Source organism: Canis lupus, chromosome 22 (genome assembly GCF_048164855.1).
Source record: "Canis lupus baileyi chromosome 22, mCanLup2.hap1, whole genome shotgun sequence".
In the NCBI taxonomy this organism is placed as follows: Eukaryota; Metazoa; Chordata; class Mammalia; order Carnivora; family Canidae; genus Canis; species Canis lupus.
The window spans coordinates 25987609-26007762 of NC_132859.1; the positions used below are offsets into that span (position 1 = coordinate 25987609).

Here is a 20154-nt window from a genome sequence, read left to right on the forward strand (position 1 = left end):
CTTAAGAATAATGGCCTAGAATTGAAGAATATATATGTATCTCCTGGTGATTTGGCTGACCCCCAACCCCTGACTGATGAGGTACTCTTCCATTTTCCACAACCATTGACCTCTGCCTCCCTCTGCATCACAGAGAATGCCACATGATGGCTAATTCCCTAGTCTCCACTTCCGCAAACACTGCCACTTGACTTGCAAGTTCCTCCTGACAATCTCCGTTCTGTGTGCAGGTGGAAGTTTGGGCAGGCAGCCTCGTCTCCACTCTGGAAAGGGTTGACTGGCTGTGCAGAACAGCAGATGCAAGACAAATAACCCAGTAGGCTCAGCTATCTCTTCATGAGAAGAAAAATGCCAGAACAGGAACAAGAAATCAAAGAGAATTCCACCAGCCACAACGAATGGTGGTCCTTGGACATCGAATAAACCTCAAGGCAGGAGAGAGAGGTAAGCTCACTAGACAGACACAGAGGTGCCTCACCATGCTCTCATGTCCGGGCAAACTTCTCGGCATCTCTTGCCCCTCCCAGAATGCCTTAGATTGCACAGAAGATAAAGATATATTTTCCTGGGCTCATACCCAACAGGTAGAGTTTTGCACATCCTTTATCAGAGAGGTTGCAAATTGGCAGTCTGTGGGCTGAAGTTGGCCTGCCAAGATGTTTTCTTTGGCCTTAACGGTGTATTTTAAAATTTTTGACGCTATTGCCAACTTTTGCAAATTGGGGATTTCACATTTTAAAAAATATGAATTTCCCACTTTTCTTGAAAAATCAAAAGATTTGGCAAGGATAGACCTATTTTCCTGCGTGGCAAAAATTGGCTATCCTTAGTGACAGCTGTTCCTGTCTGACAGAGACAGGAACTTGCCAGCTCCTGCAGTCCCACCTCGCCTGTTTCTCTTGCTTTTATTACCTGCCTGGCTTCTGGAGGCACCTAAGTTTGTAGCTCTGATCATCCTGTCGGTAGGAGATCCCCTTCTCCCACCATAGTAGGAAACTAGGCTGGACTTCAATTGCCAATATCTGTACCTCTTTGCCTGAGGACTTTCTTTGGCAGCCAGTCCCTCTGTCTACTTCCCAGCAGGTCAAAAATTGCCCCTTCCCAGCAGTCTCCAACTGATTGGAGTTGGTGCATAAATACACCAGCCTCCTCCCCCGGTTTGAGATCACTCTGAGGTACATGTTGTACCCTCGCTGCCAGAGGTCCCCAAGGATATTAAGCTCTGGTGACCCACCATGGTAACTGCCTGGATGACATGACCTTTAAAGGCTGCCTTACTTTCCTTATCTCTCTTCTCTCACTGCTCGTAGTTTTTCTTTTTCTTTCTTTTTTTTGTCACCTGAATAAAATCGAGTATATAGTTTATTCTACAATAACAAGAACTTAGATTTGCTATGTTTTATGCAGTTGTTGTGAATACAGAATTAGCAAATACTGAACCATTACTTCTGGGGGTTGGGTTCCTAGGCTTCTGGTCACAATACTTTCATCAACCAATCAATATATAACCTTTTTTATGTTTATGTTCAAAGATATGTTATTCAATATATACTATTGATTCATAAACATTGACTTCATAGCTAACAGCACTATAACTCATGCCTGAATGGAGCTTATCTAACACACATATTTTCTCCAGAGACCACATCACAGCCTTCTTGAACACTAGCCAGCACTTCAGTACCAGGCTTGGGGCACCAACGAAAAGAACAAGAATGGGAAAAATGTGGCACTAAATAGAACATGAAAAGGATACTTGTTTACAATATAAGAGCTGAAACAAGAAGCCTTGTTTGACCTCAGTTGGGAATGGGCATATCAGGTATGCTCAAAATTTTTGCTGCTCTGTGTATGTTCATGATGAATGTGAAAGTACCATGAATGTTGATTTTGAGGTTACAAATATTATAGTAAGGAGGCAAATTCACAAATACAGAATCCATGAATGATGAATATCAACTATACCCCAGAGTCTGCTTCCAGAGGACCCCAAATAGCACCATAGAAATGTTTTCTTTCTCAAATAATTCAGGAGTGTCTAAAAACACTGGAAAGAAACATAAAACAATGGTTTCAGGCATTGGCCATCAGTAACCACAGGATCCCCAAGAGAGGGGAACAAGTGAGGTAAGTCCTATGATTTCCCCCAGAGGATTGCCTAGAGACTATTTCCAGGCTGTACTGCAGGAAAGAGGAACCAGGTGGAGCCTAAGTTGAAGAGATTGAGCTGGGGACCAAGGATGTAGAGGTGGTTACTGTTCATAAGGCAGAGTATTGGAGAGTGGAGAGCTGTGCTCAGAGAAAGCTCCAATGCAAGGATCTGTGAGCCTTCATATGAGCTCTGATTAGAACATGTGTGCAAGGAAACAGCAAGGCCACCTAAAGGAACAGAAGGAAAAATTTATCAAAAGATAAAATTCACAGTATCTGGCATCAAAGAAAAAATTACTAGGCGTGCAAAGAACCAGTAAAATATGACCCATAGTGAGGTGAAATATTAATAGAAACAGACCAAGAAATGACACAGATGGTAGTATTAGTAGACAAGAATAGTGAAACCATTGTTATAACTTTATTTCATATGTTCAAAAATGGAAAACACATTGAATATGTTAGAGACATGAAAGATATAAAAAAGATCCAAATAGAACTGCTAGTGATAAAACAAGAATGCCTACAATGAAAAATGTAATGACTCACTGGATGGGATCAATAGCAGATTAGATGCTACAGTAGGAAAGATTAGTTAACTTGAAGATAGAGCAATAGAAACTAGAAGCAGAAAATGAAATTTAGAGAGGAAAAGAGTAAGAGAAGTTAGAGGCTTTGTTAGAGTGTGGCTTCTAATTGCAGGTCATTTAGGTTTGTCCCTGGAACATGACAGTATGTGGGCTTTTGTGGTTCTTGGGAGGAGACACAATGGGGAAGCTAGACTAGGGGCCAAGTCCCCAGATACATGGTCAAAGAGGAAGCAGTGGATAAGCTTCCTGCCATGCTCGGTTTAAGGTGGCTTCTAGAACACCTCAGGTTTCTTCATTCAGGCCTTAGAGATTTGGTGGGGAGTTGCTTGCTATACTTTTAAGGGATATTCTTCCCAGGAAATGTAAGGAAGGTCTATGGAGGTTCTATCTCTCCATTTCCTTCCCTTATGTTTGCCCTTCTATAATAAACATAGGCACCTTTGGTTTTAAGATTATCTACTCATTAATGAGCAAGGATAGATGACAAGAATAACAAAATGAAGATGAGAGAAATGTCCTAAATACCACCCTAAATTTCCATAGATCTTGTTTCTACCAGTCGGTAAAACATAAAAATGGCCAGGGGTTTGCCTTTTTCAATGGACATCTCTGAGGACATTCTCAGATGATATTAATATACCCTGAATAAGTGCTGAGGCCCTGCAGAAATGGATATTCAAATCTCAGTAAGATACCAGTTAAATTTCTTTTGATGATGAAGTGTCTCAAACATAATGAAAATAATGTAATTGACACTCATAAAGTTACATCACAAGTTTTTAAAAAGTTGATTTGTGGTCATATTGGCCTCAGAACTTTGGTGTGTTTTTTTTTGGTTTTGATTAACATTTGAAGTTACAAATATTACTACACCCTCTGCCCCTACTCCAATCCATTTTTCTCCATTCCTAGTAGTGCACATCTCCTAAAAGTATTTTACTTTTTAATAATTTTTATGTTTACCACATAGGCTTACTATGTAGTGTCATTTTAATTGTTTAAAAAATTCACAGATATTACACTGTCCTGTTACAACTTAACTTTTCACTTGATACGATGTTTTAGAGTTTTGTTTTTTTTATAATAAATTTATTTTTTATTGGTGTTCAATTTGCCAACATACAGAACAACACCCAGTGCTCATCCCATCAAGTGCCCCCTCCAGTGCCCGCCACCCATTCACCCCCACCCCCCGCCCTCCACCCCCTCCACCACCCCTAGTTCATTTCCCAGAGTTAGGAGTCTTTATGTTCTGTCTCCCTTTCTGATATTTCCCACACATTTCTTCTCCCTTCCCTTATATTCCCTTTCACTATTATTTATATTCCCCAAATGAATGAGAACATATAATGTTTGTCCTTCTCTGATTGACTTACTTCATTCAGCATAATACCCTCCAGTTCCATCCACGTTGAAGCAAATGGTGGGTATTTGTCATTTCTAATGGCTGAGTAATAAGGAGCCTCGGTGTCCATCGAAAGATGAATGGATAAAGAAGATGTGGTTTATGTATACAATGTTTTAGAGTTTTATGTGTACTTCATTATGTGACATTATGTGGACATTTAGGTTATTTCTTATTTTTGCCATTATAGTGCTTTGGTGAATATCCTTGCACGTGTTTTTTGTGAACATGTGCAAAAGGTTTTCCCAGAAGTGCAAATGTTGGGCTTTCCAATATGTACATCCTCAATATTACTGGATTTTGTCAGAATGCTCCTCAAAGGTACCAGTTGACACTGCTGCCAATAATGTGAACAATTCCTTTCCCCCACATCCTCGACTGAATTGGTATCATCAGACTTTAACATTTTTATCAGTCTGTATCTGAACTCTATTTTGTTCCATTGATCTTTTTCTCATTCATTTGCCAATGCCACACTATTTTAATTATTATAGCTTTATAAATTTAGATGTCTGGGAAGAGGAATCTCCTTCCTTTCTCTTTGTAATTATCCATTCTTGGTTCTTTACCCTTCTGTAGGAATTGTAGGATAGCTTGTGAAGATCTATAGAAAGCTTAATGAGAACTTTGAATGAAATGAGAGTGAAATTATAGATGAATTTTAGGAGAATTCACATCTTTATGATATTGAGTCTTTTCATCATGGTATTGCTCTCCAGTTTTACTTTTATTCCTTCGATAAAGTTTATAGTTTGCCCTATAAATTTTGTGAGATTTATTAGTAGGCACCTTGGAGCTTTTGTTGCTAAGGTACCATTTTTCATTTATCAGTTAGGCAAAGATTAAAAGGGCTACTAACACTGTATTGGTAATATTATGGGAAAACAGGGATTTTTATATTTTATTATTGCAAGTGTAAATTAATTCAGCCTCTTTGGAGTATGATTTGTAATAGCCTTAAAGTTTTTAATACATATTTTATTTGACCCAGAAATTCCACTTCCCAGAATTCACAAATATATGCACATTCATATGAGAGTTTGTGTGTATAAGGATATTTAAAGCAAGATTATCATAAGAGAAAAAAACTGATAACAACCTACGTGTGTATTGGTACAAGACTGGTTAAATTAACCACTGAATAGTTTATCCAATGAAATACTACATGGTCATCAAATAAAATGGCAGCTTTATAAATATTTACATGAGAAAATGCCCAAGATTTTTATTTTTTCTTCTTCCTGCTTGCTTTAGGGTTAGTTCACTGTTCATTTTGCAGTACCCTAAAGTAGTAGGATAGATTTGATTTGAAATTTTGCTTCTCTTTCAGTATAGGCATATGGAGCTATAAATTCCCCTCTAAATCTTATTCAGCTACATGCCATAAGTTTGACTATGTTGTATCTTAATTTTCATTTATTTCTAACTTTTCATATGATTTCCTCTTTAACCCATTTGTTATTAAGGAGTGTATTGTTCAATTTCCGTATTTGTAAGTTTCTCAAATTTCCTTCTGGTATTGATTGTACTTGGTTGGAGAAAATACTTTATATGACTTCAATCCTTAAATTTATTGAGGCTTGTTTTAAGGTTTAACATACGGTCTATTGTGGAGAATGTTCCATAGGCACTTGAGAAGAATGCATATTCTGCTATTGAGAAGTGAAGAACAAAGCCACATCTTAAAATTCCTTTCTTCTCTTCTCTGTAGTTAGTACAGAGCATCTCTTCCTCTAAACTTGACATATCTCACTCTAAATGCCCAGTCCATAGGGCTTTCTTCATTTTTTTTTCCTTTTCTTCTGTCTCATCTCTTTATTATATGGATCAACTTAGGCTCTCTCATGGTGGCTCTCCCTTTCTGCCTCTTTCTTTTCTTTCTTCTCCACTTTTCGCATCATTTAGATCCTCCCAAAGTGAAATAGAACCTGAGAACTGACCAACACAAGAATTCATCCCTTTTACCAGGGCCTCTCTAGTTCAGTGTCTCTCTATATATTTTCCTAAAACTGTAATACAAAAAGTCCAGGAACAGAGTTGATAAAGAAAAAAGTTTCCCATATGATCAGAATTCTGAGCTGATGAAAACAAGAATTTTCCCTTTAGACCCACCTTCCATGGATCAAGACCCAATGGAAAATTGTGTAAACAAAGTATTCATCATCCATGGCAGGATTATCCTCCTCCCTCAGGGTCATCTGTTGAAACTCCTTCTTAGCTTCACAGAACCAAAGGCAAGGCTTTGAGAGTGGCAGCCTCAAAGTTGGAATCAATTTGGCTTTAATTCATTATTAACACACTACTAAAAAGCCTTTTGAAGTCACAGCACCAGCAGGAGCCAAGCACACAAGATTCCACATAGCTTTCTAAGATCTTACAGCTTACAAAAGGGTGGAGAGGTAATTGCACTTTTGTTGTTTATCAGAAGGCTTGGGGAAATGTCAGGCCTTTACAGTTTATTTTGGTTTCTTCATATTTACCCAAATATTAGTTTGTGGGCATCTCTGTGATTACTTCCAGCGCAGTATTGTGGTTATAATTGCTTGTGGACCTGTCTTACTGGCCACATCTGATTCATCTTTTTATCCACCATGCCAAGCACCTTGCCTGGCACATAGTGGGTATTCAGTAATGTTTTCAGAATGAATGGAGACAATATAATAATAAATATGCCCAGTAGGGCTTCACAGCGCTTTTCCAAAAGAATAATTATAGGTACTTCAAACCTCGTATATTGGTCACATAACTCATTTCTATCTCCCAAATGCACACCACACCCTTGCAATTATTCTTCCAGGTACTCCCAAAGGTTTGGCAGCATCTTTAATCCCTTCAACCCATTAAAGTCAGTGTAATTATCTGCAAAGTCTATTTCAAATGTATGCTATAAGTGCATATGCATGCGTGCACATGCTCACACATACACATACACAAACTACACATTTTTGAGTAAAGAGGGTAGTGAATTCTTTCTGCTTTTTGCACCAGGACAGAAAGTAGACCTTTGTTCTCAGAATTAGAAGAATAATGAAGGACAGGGGCGTGTTGTTCTCCTAGATCCCTTAGACCTGCAAAAACACCTGGAACTCAAATGGCAGGATAACTGGTAAGTTTGCTCTCTGTAATTTCTTCTGTACCCTAGCTAGCTTTCCCCATTCTAACAACTGGCACCCATCCTCATTGCTTTGGGAAAAGGATGGCACTGAAGAAAACTGCTTACAAAGAAGTCAAATGCTTGGCTTTTCAGGTTCAATAGACTAAGTAGGGACATAAATGCCTCCCCACTCCAAAAAAAAGGAAGAACACCTGAAGACTATAAACAGAGCCTCCCTGTCCTATACAAGAGCCAGAGGTCCCCTGAGCAGAGTCTGTTGAGAGTAGATCATAGCACTGACAGTGACAGATGTCACCCAGAGAGGGCTCACGTGGCTAGTCTAGGGTGGTTATGAGAATCTTAGTCCTCATTCACAAAGACAAGAGAGTCAGTGGTAGCTGAGAAGATGGAAGAAATAAGTACAGACTCTCCTGGAGTGTTCTCACAACATGAAGCTGAAATGCACACCACTTGAATTTGTATGGAGTCATTTTTCTGTTACATCTGCCGTGTGGAGCTGGCAGGAGCTGTCTGAAGTCTTGTTTCTGGGCTCAGCAAGATGTCGAACTGGGTCATGGCCACTGCCTGAGTCTAGACCTCCCCAGGCAGGCAGAGTTAGGAGTGCTCTTGCCACCCCACCGCACTATCTGGATGGGTCCATGGGGGATAAGCTGAGTGTCCATGATCGCCCTCCCCATCTGACACCCACCTGGTATTGCTGAGCAGCCTACTGAGCAGCAGGAATAATTTTCTGAATTCTTGTTTTTAGGAGAAAAGTTGTTGCCCTTAAAGAATACATAGTCATAGGACACCTGGGTGGCTCAGTTGGTTAAGTGTCTGCCTTTGGCTCAGGTCATGGTTTCCGGGTTCTGGGATGGAGCCTACATGGGCCTCCCTGCTCAGTGGGGCAGGGGTGAGGTCTGCTCCTCCTTCTCCCTCTGCCCTTCCATTCCCACTTGTGCGCACTCTCTATTTCTCTCAAATAAATAAATGAAATCTTTAAAAAAATACATAATCATGACTTGAAAACAAAATAAAAGGATCTTTTTAAAAAGTTTCTTTCAGTGGAATTGGATAATTAATGAATACCAAAATACTGTTAGGGTCCTGGCATTAACTGTTCTTTTAAGATGGACTGACTTTACAGCGTCAAGCCTTTACCCTTCAACATATTATTCTAGACATCATATAGAATATGCTGAAGAATGTTTCACTCTTTTGAGGACTTGAGATCTAAAAGAGTGCTGATTACATAGCTATCCATTTCATTGCACATTCAGACTTACACAAAAAGAACACAAATAATCCTGCAGGATACTATAGGAAGTTATTTCTTTCAGCAATTACTTTCCTCCACAACCAGAAAATAAAAGGGATAGATAAAATATTTCTGCTGGTCGGCATCCCTGCCTACTTTGGATTCCTCTGCAAGCAAACCCTGAGGTCAGAACTTGGATGTAAGCAGCTTATTTAGGAAGAGAACCAAGAAGTACACATGAGTGGGTGGTGAGAAGGAGACAAAGAAGGGAGAACGTGGATAAAGGGTGTATTGATGAGCCGCTTGCCACCGTGGACAACCGAGGCCTCACGCCTGCTGGGAATTCTCTAATGAATGATGGAGACCACATCTCAGAACGGTTGTGCTGAGCTTATTTGCTATATTTCACTGAGGTACTTATCCCCAGTTTCCTTTCCTTAATGGCTAAAGATGCTCCTGCAGTTAAGTCCCTAGCACTCCTGACTTGCTCTGCAGGAAGGGATGCGAATTCCCTGATGCTGGAGAGACCTGCAGGCAGGCAAGGGGATGCAGGCACCATGGCACACTGTCTGGGTACCCATCGAGTGCCCATCTCTGGTTACAGGTAAGCTTAGAGCAAAGCCAAGGGATCTAGTGCAGTGAGTCAACCACAGCTGCTACAGTCTCTTTAGGAACAAACAAACAAACAAAATTTAAATGTATATATTTTAAACCCACTAGTCCAGAAGCAGAAAGATAGAAGGGAGAGTAGAGAGACCTTGGATCCCAGTAAATCCCTGAAAGGGCCCTATTCCCCTCCTCTAAGCTAATTCCCAAGGTAGAAAGTGTATGTGGAGATAAATGACAGAAGGCCCACAGAGAGAGGACCAGTGTCCCCATGCACAGGTACAGTCCCGGGCAGTGACAAGCCCCCAGAGTCCTCTTCAACCAGCATGGCGTGCGAGCAGGAGAACAGTCTTCCATGGGTTTAGGGTGGTGGGGAGTGAGGCAGTCTTACAGAGTTCCCCATGCCCCCCGAGAAGAGGGGTGCAGCTATGTCTCAGGAAGCCTGTGGCCCAAGGAAGCCTGGTGTTTGGAGAGCATGTGGATTCAGCAGAACCTCTGTAAGGGTTTGCAGGCCCTTTCAGGACACCTTGGTATGGATTAAAACAAGGATGAGGACAGGTGTGCTCCCTCTCATGCCCGGGCCCTGTGTAGCACCCATAACCTAGAGCCTGCCCTGGGGAGAGAGATGGGGAAACTGTGAACAACCCAAGACTGGTTTATGTGTGAGGCCAGAAGAGTGTTTTTATTTTTGAATCCACACTGAGGAGAATGTGACTTTGCACATCTGAAGTTTATACACATGAAACTGAGCTCCGTTGCTTCCCTCTCATGCCCAGGAAGGATATGTCCTGGACTAGAGAGAAAGACAGAAACAAACCGAGTTTGGATTTTTTCTTTGTCATGTTAAGGGAGATGCCTTCTTTATTTTTAAAATATTTTATTTGAATTGAAATAGAGCAGACATGGGGATCCCTGGATGGCTCAGCGGTTAAGCATCTGCCTTTGGCCCAGGGCGTGGTCCTGGAGTCCCGAGATCGAGTCCCGCATCAGGCTGTCTGCATGGAGCCTGCTTCTACCTCTGCCTGTGTCTCTGCCTCTCTCTCTGTGTCTCTCATGAATAAATAAATAAAATCTTTTTTTTAAAAAAGAAATAGAGCAAACATGTGATATTATATTAGTTTTAGGTGTACAACATAGTGATGTGACAATGATATACATTGAAGGATATGCATTCCTTTTGAGAGAGCTCTCCATCCTTCACAGATGTCAGAAGCATCTGGAGGGCTTATTAAAACACAGATGCTTGGGCCCACCCCATCAACTCTAGCTCAGGAAATCTGAGAAGGACCTAAGAAGGTGTCTATATTCTTGGTCACTTTTGCATTTGAAGATGACCCTGCTGGTGATGGTTGGGCACAGAGGGGGTGCTTACAGGCATCATAGATGCCACTCTTCCCTTGATGTAGCCCTGTGTAAAAACCACTCTCTGTCAATGCCTATCATCGTGGCATTTATACGTTGGACACACCCTAATCAGTGGTAATGTTCTTTCCCAGTACGATCTTTGCACAAGGAAAGCTGAGCCAAATGGGTTATATCAGAGAAGCAGGAGTGGGGTTGGCCACCTCAAGCCCAGTCCTGTCAGGTGGTCTGAAGGAAGGGAGGAAGTGGGGCTGGCATGGCCACTCACTCCCTTCTCCCCTTTCTGAGCCCAAACATTGGTTCCCCATCCCAGGCTGTTACCTTATTGTCAACAATTCATTCAGTGCACAATGTGTAGTGTACATCAGGTCTCATCTCCAAGAACCATGCATCTGACACGTGTTTCTGACTCAGGCACTGGGCTACATGTGGGAGAGACAAAGGTGGAGTGATCATTAACAGGGGAGCCCAAAAAAGCAAACAGCCATCCCCACATGTTATAACAAAATCACACAGAGGACACGACTGTAGTCAAGTTCTTGAGGGAACTGTTTTCTCATCTTATTTCTGGCTCTTCTCTTCACTTCCAATTCAGATGGGAACTGAATGGTGATCAGACAGTCACCGGTTGATGATGTCTTGAATGACCTGGGCCAGGCAACTCTTGTTGCACAGCAGAGAGTTTCTTTACTAGCTGATGACCACTGTTCCTTCAATGAAGGTTCTCAGTTTCTGACTTATTCAAACACTTTGACCTGATACCAATTTTAATTGAAAACTCAATTTTGGGGGCACCTGGGTGGCTCAGGGTTTGAGCATCTGCCTTCGGCTCAGGCGTGATCCCTGGGTCCTGGGATTGAATCCTGCTTCGGGCTCCCCTGCAGGGAGCCTGCTTTTCCCTCTACCTATGTCTCTGCCTCTCTCTGTAGCTCTCATGAATAAATAAATAAATAATTTTTTAAAAAAATGAAAACTCAACTCTTTTTTAGGCAAATAGCAGACTTTTCTACAGTAGAGGTGCTGGGAACTATGGGAAAACAGATAAAAGCTAAAGGACATAACATGCAGAAATCCCAATGGGCACCTAACTGGAGGGTTCATTGTCCCAGCTCCCAGTATTCCTCCAGTTTGTCTGCAGTTGTGTGATTTAAAATACCCCTGTTCTATCGAGGTATAAGCTGCAAATTTCAGTAAAGTTAGAAAAGTTAATGAATCATTTAAATAATACAAAAACAAACAAGCAAGAAACCCCACAGCCAAACCCTAAGTTATAACTTTCTTGGTACCTGTATGTACCATTATGAAACCAAAAAAAAAAAAAAAATTCATTTAGAGTCTATGATTCTCAACTTCAAAATTGAAAACTCAATTTAAGGATTAACAAAACTCAAACCATTCCCCAGCACTTACCCAGCATCAGGAATTACTGGTTGACCATAGTTTTAGAATATGATTGGCATTTTCAACAATTCAGTGATCAGAAAAAAACCATGGTGGGGGCAGAGAGAGAGGATGGAAGAAATGAAGGAAGAGAGGGAGGAAAGAAGGAAGGATGGGAGAGAAGAAGGAAGAGGAAAGGAAGGAAGGAAGGAAGGAAGGAAGGAAGGAAGGAAGGAAGGAAAGAAGGAAGGGAGGAAGGAAGGAAGGAAGGAAGGAAAAGAGAAGTAGGGAGGGAGGGAGGGAGGGAGGGAGGAAGGAAGGAAGGAAGGAAGGAAGGAAGGAAGGAAGGAAGGAAGGAAGGAAGGAAAGAAGGAAGGAAGTTACTGGAGCTTTGAGATGAGGAGAACCAGGCCACAGCCTCAGGAGGGCCCCAGACCTGGCTTGTCTTAAACCAGAACCAAGAGCCCCAGGCCAGAGCCAAGCCAGGTCCAGTCCTTAGAGGAGCCTTCCTTCAGGGCTGACTGCACTGTGGGAAGACAGACACACGGACCAAAGACCGTGTGATACAGGATGAGAGGTGGAATGGGAGAAGAGGAAGGAAAGACAGGGAGAAGGAGAGTTGAAGGAAGGAGAAAGTGGGCAGGCAGAAGGAACTGTATTAGTTTCCAGACCTGCTGTAACAAAGCGTCACAGGCTGGGTGGCTTGAACCATAGACATTCATTTTCTCACAGCTCTGGAGGCTGCAGTCTGAACTCAGGGTGTTGGCAGGATTGGTTCCTCCTGAGGCTGTGAGGGGAAATCTGTTCCAGGCCTCTCCCCTAGCATCTGGTGGTCTGCTGGCAATCTTTGGTGTCCCTTGACTTGTGGGTGCATCGCTCTGATCTCTGGCTTCATCTTCACACGACATTCCTCTTGTGTGTGTGTCTGTGCCCAAATCTCCCCTCACATAAGGACATCAGTAATGTCGAGTTAGGGTTCACCTTAATAATCTCATCTTACTTGATTATCAGCAAAGTCTCTATTTCCAAATAAGGTTGCATTCCTAGGTACCAGTGTACAGGACTTCAACATCTTCTGAGCAGACACAGTTCAACCCATAATAGGAACACAGGTGAGAAAGAGGAGAAAGATGACAGGGGACAGGGGCCATCGGACTGTATCCAGCCCCGGACAGGGGCAGGGTAGCCCCTGAGACTTTGGGCAGTGACAGAAGGGACATCTTGAGGGTAAGTCTCATTTCTTTATTTTTTTTTTTAAGTTTATTTATTTTTTTGGCAATCACTACACCCAACAGGGGCTTGAGGCCATGACCCCAAGATCAAGAGTCGCATGCTTTTTTGACTGAGCCAGCCAGGCTGGGAGGAATAGGCAAATAAGACTAAAAGGACTTTGTGTTGTGTTTGGGGATCGATGGCTTGGTTGGTTTTGTTTCTGAGCAGAAGACATCAAGCAGAAAATTCCAGCTTCATGAAGACAGAAGCTAAGAGCCAAGGTTCTATTCTAGACTGAGGATGCATTGCTGACATCTGGGTGCTGAAGGGGAGGCTCCACCTGAGAGAAGATGAGCCATCAGCAAAACAACACAACCATGAGACAGGAGCTAGGATGGGACAGAGCAGCGTACGTAGAGGGTCCCAGTGGCTTGGAGCCAGGAAGGCCTACGGCTCTCTCCACTCGGGATGACTCCGCCCATGGGAGAAGTATATGGGAATTTTATTTCATTCTGAGCAGATCAAGTATCATCCCATGATTCTGGGCTGTGTGGAATCCTGTTAGGGCTGATCGAAATCCCGAAGTCTCAGAGGCCATGCAGACCTTACTTGAATCAGAAGAGCTAAGTTGTTGTCCCTATGTTCATTCGACAAATATTTGTTGAGGGCCCACTCTATGTCAGACACAGCCCTCTGGGGAAACAGCAATGAAGAAACAGGTGGAATGGCTCTCCTTGTCGAGCTTACCATTTATGGGGGTGGGATGGGGGCATCAACAACAAAGAACCAAGTTTCTTACTTACCAAGTGTTGGGGAAATCCACAGAGATCCTCAGAGAGCAAGGCAAGAGGACAGAGAGTGCCATGCGTAGATGGAGGGGCTTCTGGTGTGAAAAGGTGGGTCAGGAGAGGCTTCACTGACTAGGTGACATTGGATGAAACGCTGAAGCAAGTTAATGAGCCTTCTGGCTGGCTTTCTGGGGAAGGCGCAGTCAAGCAAAGGATTGGCCAGGTAAAGGCCCTGAGGTGGGAGGTGGTCGGTGAGTTTGTAACCTCTATTGCTGGAGAGGGTGGGGGAGGGTGTTCTGCTCTGAGGCTGGAGACTGCACGTTCCTTGTTCTCTGAAAGTCTCCCGGATTCATCCTTGTTAACCTCAAAATGTCCCAGAAATTCTAAATTACATCTCCCAGAGTGCCTGCCTCTTGAACCTGAAAGCCATAGAACTCCCACCCCAGTATACCCTGATGTGGGATTTGGAAAATATGGTCCAATCCAGCCATCTTTACTGCTGCCCATTGGGACACTATGCCAGGCTATGAAGGACAATCACATATAACCCACTATGTCACCTCTGGTTCTGAATGTCTTTAGGGAAAACACACACATACATGCATGAGCTTGAGCTCTGGAAGAAGCAAGTGATTCAAAGGGAAAAACATTTTTTTTCCATGAGATGTTTAAGCTCACATTCTAAGATCAAAATCAAAACAGAAACAATGAGCAATTCATTTCAGGAATTCCCTAATGGCAGTTTCTCCCCCACTCACCCCCTGGTTACTGGGCTGCCTTGCAGTTCTGCAGTCATTATAAGAAACACACCTCACAGTGATGGTTAGTCACCCTGAATCAGCTCTTCCAGCCAGCAGCCCAGGGACTCTGAGCATGCTGCATTCCCTTCTCTCTCCCATCATCATCCCCGCCTCGGATCTCACGGATTCAGACACCATCCCTGTGCTGCTTTACCATCGGCAGGCCAGGGCTCCCCTCTGACCTCCAGCTAGTGCATATCCTGCTGCCCACCCTTCATCTCCCCTCCGCTCTCTGTAAGACATTTCAAACTTGACATGGCCCAAAGAGCCGCTGCCAGACATCCCCTTCTACCTATCCCTCCTTCCCTATCTTGGTCGATGGCAACTCTGTCCTTCCAATTACCAGACCAAAAACTTGAAATCATCCTTGACTCTTCTTTCTTTTACAACAGATATCAATTCATTAGCAGGTTCTATAGGATCATCCTTGAAATATGCCTGCTGGGGGATCCCTGGGTGGCTCAGTGGTTTAGCGCCTGCCTTTGGCCCGGGGCGTGATCCTGGAGTCCTGGGATCTAGTCCCACATTGGGTTCCCTGCCTGGAGCCTGCTTCTTTCTCTGCCTGTGTCTCTGCTTCTCTCTCTCTCTCTCTCTCTCTCATAAATAAATAAATAAATAAATAAATAAATAAATAAATAAATAAATAAATAAAATCTTTAAAAAAAATATATGCCTGCTGACTGCTCCTCACCACCTCCAAGGAGGCCACTTTGGTCCACATCTTCACCATGTCTTGCTCCAACAGTGTCTGAGTTGGTCTCCCTGCTTCTGCCCTTTGCTCCCCCAGTCTGATCCCGAAACAGCAGCCAGAGTGATACCATTCAAATCTAAGTCGATTGTGTCTGTCCTCTGCTCACAACCCTCCAAGGGTTCCCATCTCACTCAGAGGAAAGAGGAAAAGCCAAAATCCCTACAATGCCCTCCTCCGAGGTTCTACATGATCCCTCCTCACCACTTACCCCCACCCCCACCCCATACCTCTCTCATCCTGTTCTTCATCACACTCTGCCCTCCTCACTCCATTCCTGCCACTTAGGTTCTCTGTTGCTCCTGGAAAGGCCGGCATATGCTCGCTGCAGGACTCTTGCATTTGCTATCCCCTCTGCCCCAAGTGCTCATCCCCATATCGCTGCCTGGTCCTCCTCCTTACACAGATGCTAACTCTTCTGTGAAACCTTTCCTCGCTACACAGTGTCCCTCGTCAACTCCCATCACATGCTCCCCAGCTCTCCCCTGCTTCACTTTTCTCCTTAGCCCTTATCAAACCACCTGGCCCACTGCATTTTTAAATTAATTATCTGCCTGTCTCTCTAGCTAGAATGTCAACTCCTTGAGGCCCAAATTTTGGTGTTCTACTCATTGTTGGATTTCCAGCCCCAGCACAGTTTTGGCACATAGTAGGTGCTCATTAATATTTGTTGGTTGAATGAAGGAGGTTTCACAACTGAAGGAACATGCCCCTTCTCTCCTGATGGTTCCCCTTACTGGCCGTGTACAGGAGGCATTAGAAGCTCTTGGGGGCAGGAGGGGCTTATAGGAGCATCTCCCCCCAGCTTCCCTGATTTTCAGAAGGATGAGGACCACGGTCCTCAAGAAGGAGGGAGACTTCAGCCTAACTTTCCAGATCACTTGTGGGAGGCTGAGGGTGCAAATAAACAGTTAGCTGTTTACATCTAGATAGATACAGATACAGCCCTTCTGAAATCAGGAAGGAATACTCTTTCCTGCCCCTGTGGGTGGGGAGAGAAGTCTTCCTATGAACGAGATTCAAATCTGAACTCCTGGGATGTTCCTGTTTGGGTTTGGTCTTGGCAGTGACGGTGTTTATTTTGCCCCGGAGCTGTGTTCCGTGGGATTGTGCAAAGCCTGGGAACAGTGAGGGCATTAGGACCAGGAGCGAGGCGCACGCTTGGCTCCGATGTGTCTGGCAGAGGGCTCTCAGCTGAGCGCAGAGCTATGTGTGAAAGGAGATCAGGCGCTGCCTGCCGGCTTCACATCTGTTGATCTGACCTGACTTGAAGCGTCCAAAGGAGGACGACTGTCAGCTCTGCTGGACCGAGGACCCACCAGCTCCCTCCAAGACATCGCATAGCAACCTGACCAATCATGCGAGGGGGGGAGATGAAACACGTGGGACTAGACACCTGAGCAGAATGGAATAATTTTTTTCCCCAAGGAGATAAAAGGGGTAAAAGGGGCAAAACAATTCCATGTGAAGACCCTGTGAATGGGCTTTCAGGAGGCAATTAACAGGAGTCCACTCAGAGAGGAGCCAGGGTGGGACCTGGGTCCCGTGGCTTTCTGATTGTAAGTGGAAGTCACTCTTACACAGATGTCAGATGGGGGGGAAAGGAGCAGGTTAAGTGACCAGCAAAAAACTTCCAGGTGGAACTAGGAAGCCAGGTTCTCCTGCAAGCCTGAAGGAACCTGGAGCGGGAGGAGGCAGCGAACTCGAATATGACCTGTTGCATTTGGCAAGTTCCAGCAACATGCTCCTAAGGAAGCGATGCAGGCATGGACCGTGCAGACTGCAGTTCCTGCTGCTCTTGCTGATGCTGGGGTGCGCGCTGCTGATGGTGGCCATGCTGCACCCTCCGCCGCACGCCCCGCACCCTGCGGCCACAGCCCGGGCCGCCCAGCGCAGCCCGGATGCTGGGTATCGCCTGGACTTCGGGGAATCCCAGGAATGGGTGCTGGAGGCCGAGGACGAGGGCCAAGAGTATGGCCCCCTGGAGGGCCTGCCCCCCTTTATCTCGCTGCGGGAGGATCAGCTCCTGGTGGCAGTGGCCTCGCCCAGGGCCAGAAGGAACAAGACCCAGGGCAGGAGAGGTGGGACCTACCGGCTCATCAAACAGCCGAGCAGAAGGCAGGATGAAGAGGCTCCAGGGAAGGACTGGGCAGCCGAGGAGGAGGAGGATGGGGAGGTAGCTGAAGATGAGCTGACCCCGCTCAGCCTGGAGGAGGCGCTCAGTGCCCGCATCCCCCTGCAGAGGGCGCTGCCCGAGGTACGGCATCCACTGTAAGTAAGGCCCTGGCTTCCCTTCCCCAGATCCCCAGGCCCGTTATCTGCGGAGGACTCAGGGATGCCAACTTTCTCCACTCTGCCTCCACCGTCCTTAGGGCAGCAATTCCCAACGTGTGGTCCCTGGACTAGTGGCAGAAGCATCACCTGGGGACTTGTTAGAAATGCAGAGTCTCAGACCACATTCCAGAACCACTGAGTGAGAAAGTCTGGGTTAGTCCAGTGATTTAACCAGGTGCGAAAAGGAGGGCCCCTTACTTGCTCTTGGCTTCCCCATCCTGGTTCTAATCCTGTCTCAGGATTATCAGGTCAAACAGCCTTATCCATACAACACATAGTGAGCCTGGGTAGACATTCTCCAACCTACCTTCTAGCTCCAACACGCTGCCTCTGATACTTTTGATATTATGATTGTTGTTATTGTTTGCTTTCATTTTGGGCCAAAAGAGCAATTGAAACTAACATTTATGTGACTCCTACCATGTGCCTAGTTTTAATCTAAGAGCTGTTCATATATTAGTCCTTACAACTCTGTAAGATGAGTGTGAGTATCACCATCAGGCTTATTTTATAGGTATGAAAACAAGGCACAGAGAAGTCAAGTAAGTTGTCCAGTCACACAGCTAGCAGCTACCAACGCAGGGTTTTGAATCCAAGAAGTTCCAGTCTCCTTGGACTGCCACTCCATGCTGCCCTCCTTAGTCTACTAGAGTAAGAGCACAGTCCCAGTGCCCAGGGGTTAGAATGCTGTGCAGATGCAGCCTAGCCTGGGAGTGTGGTCCCACCACAGAAGGCAAGCTGGGAAGTGTGACAATATGCAGGCCGGACCCAGGGAGATGCAGAGCTTGCCTTGTACATCCCCTGTCCTCCCCCACCATCACCATGGCTGGCTGCAGAGGAGGGCTCTGGTCCAGCATCCAGGGCCAAGGCAGCTGGTTAGTTCGGGGAAGTCCCATCTCTATAAGCCACTGCTCTTCCTAGAGCCCAGAGAGTTTCCCTGCGATCAAACACATGTTTTGAACTTCTAGGTGAATGGATCCATGTAGAGCTGCAGTCAAGAGCAAAACCATGTACTCCTCTGATCCCTGGTGTTCCTGTTGGTCTCACTGTTGGGCACTCACCCTCAGGGTAATGCAAATGCAGGTCTGCCCCTGAGAGTGGCTCCTTAGATTGTATTACGGGTGTGGGGGGGTGCTCACTCATTTTACCCATCCCAACCCTGCTGCTCCAACTTCAGGTCTTGGCTAAAAAGCTCTTTTTGGGGTTCCTGGGGGAGCTTAGTCAGTTAAGCATCTGTCTTTGGCTCAGGTCATTTTCTCAGAGTCCTGGGATCAAGCCCCACACTGGGCTCTTTTCAGGAAATTTCCAGGCCCAGCCAGGTCCACGCCAGTGCAATTTTGTGCTCTCAGAAGTTTTAAATATACTACAACCAAAGCTAAATGGTTACTAATGTTTGTTCAATGCTCAGGTCTCTTCCATGCAGATGGTAAAGACATGATGGCTTAATGAAGAATATATTGTTTTCAGATTCTTTGGATACATTTTTTCTTTGGCTTAGAATAAGAATGAATGTCTTCCTTTTGCCAGTAATCATAAACAATAACAACAATCATTGCTGGCAATGAAACATCAAACAGGAGGGTCTCTGGCTATCTACAGGTGTGTGTTTGTGTGTGTGTCTGCCTTATGCAACTGTGCTGTGCATATGCATATCTGTGTGTGCATTGTATGTGTGTGTTTGTACATGTGTATGTTGTGTATGCATTGTGTTGTGTGTGCATTAGAGTTATGTGTTGTGTGCAGTACATGTATGTAGTACATTATGTGGTGCCTGTGTGCCTAGTGACTGCATGTGTTGTGGTGTGATGTGCATAGGTATGAGTTATATGGTGTGTAGTCACATATGCTTGTGTGTTGTGGATGTGTTCATGTTCTCACATGTATGTGCACGTTAATGTATGAAGTGGCACATGTGGTACTTGTATGACCATGCATGTTTTACACATGGTGTGATATGCATTGTGCATGTGTGTGTTGTAATTGGGGTTTTGTTTTGTTTGTGTTTCTGTGGTATACTAGTGCATGATACTGTGTTGTGACTGTGTTACGTGTGCATGATGTGCTTGTGTGAGTGTGGGTTACATGTGTTGCACATGTGTGGTAAAAACTTATTATTTGAGTTGTATATGTGTATGTGTGCTATGTATGCTATCCATGCAGTGTGAAGTGCATGAGTGTTTGTGTGCATGTGGTACAAGTATGGGTGAATTTTGCAGCATGTGTGTTGTGTGCCTGTAGGTAGTATATGTGCGTATTGTGTATGCTGTGCATGTGGTGGTGTGAGTTTACACATGTGGTATTTTACATGTTTGTGGGTACATGTGTGCACACGCATTTGGTGTGTGTTGCATGTGTGCATTGAGTGTGTTGTGTGTATATTATAAATGTGTTGGGCAAGTTGTGCACATGTGTGTACAAGTGTGTTA

The 20154-nt window shown here is 44.5% G+C and overlaps 1 protein-coding gene and 1 long non-coding RNA gene across 3 annotated transcripts in view; both read left to right on the forward strand.

Moving 5' to 3' along the window:
• The first annotated feature begins 230 nt into the window (after positions 1-230).
• LOC140614063 (uncharacterized) lies at positions 231-2786 on the forward strand. The gene is made up of 2 exons (XR_012014958.1): positions 231-444; positions 1640-2786. It is a non-coding gene; the product is annotated as an uncharacterized lncRNA (long non-coding RNA).
• Positions 2787-16445: 13659 nt separating this feature from the next.
• GALNT15 (polypeptide N-acetylgalactosaminyltransferase 15) overlaps positions 16446-20154 on the forward strand; it is a 48411-nt gene continuing 44702 nt past the window's right edge. For both annotated transcript variants that reach the window (XR_012014959.1, XM_072792866.1), the window contains exon 1: positions 16446-17665. Coding sequence is in view for 1 of the 2 variants with exons in the window: in XM_072792866.1 (XP_072648967.1) it covers positions 17136-17665 (530 nt within the window). In the remaining variant the exon portion in view is untranslated. The remainder of the gene's footprint in view (positions 17666-20154) is intronic.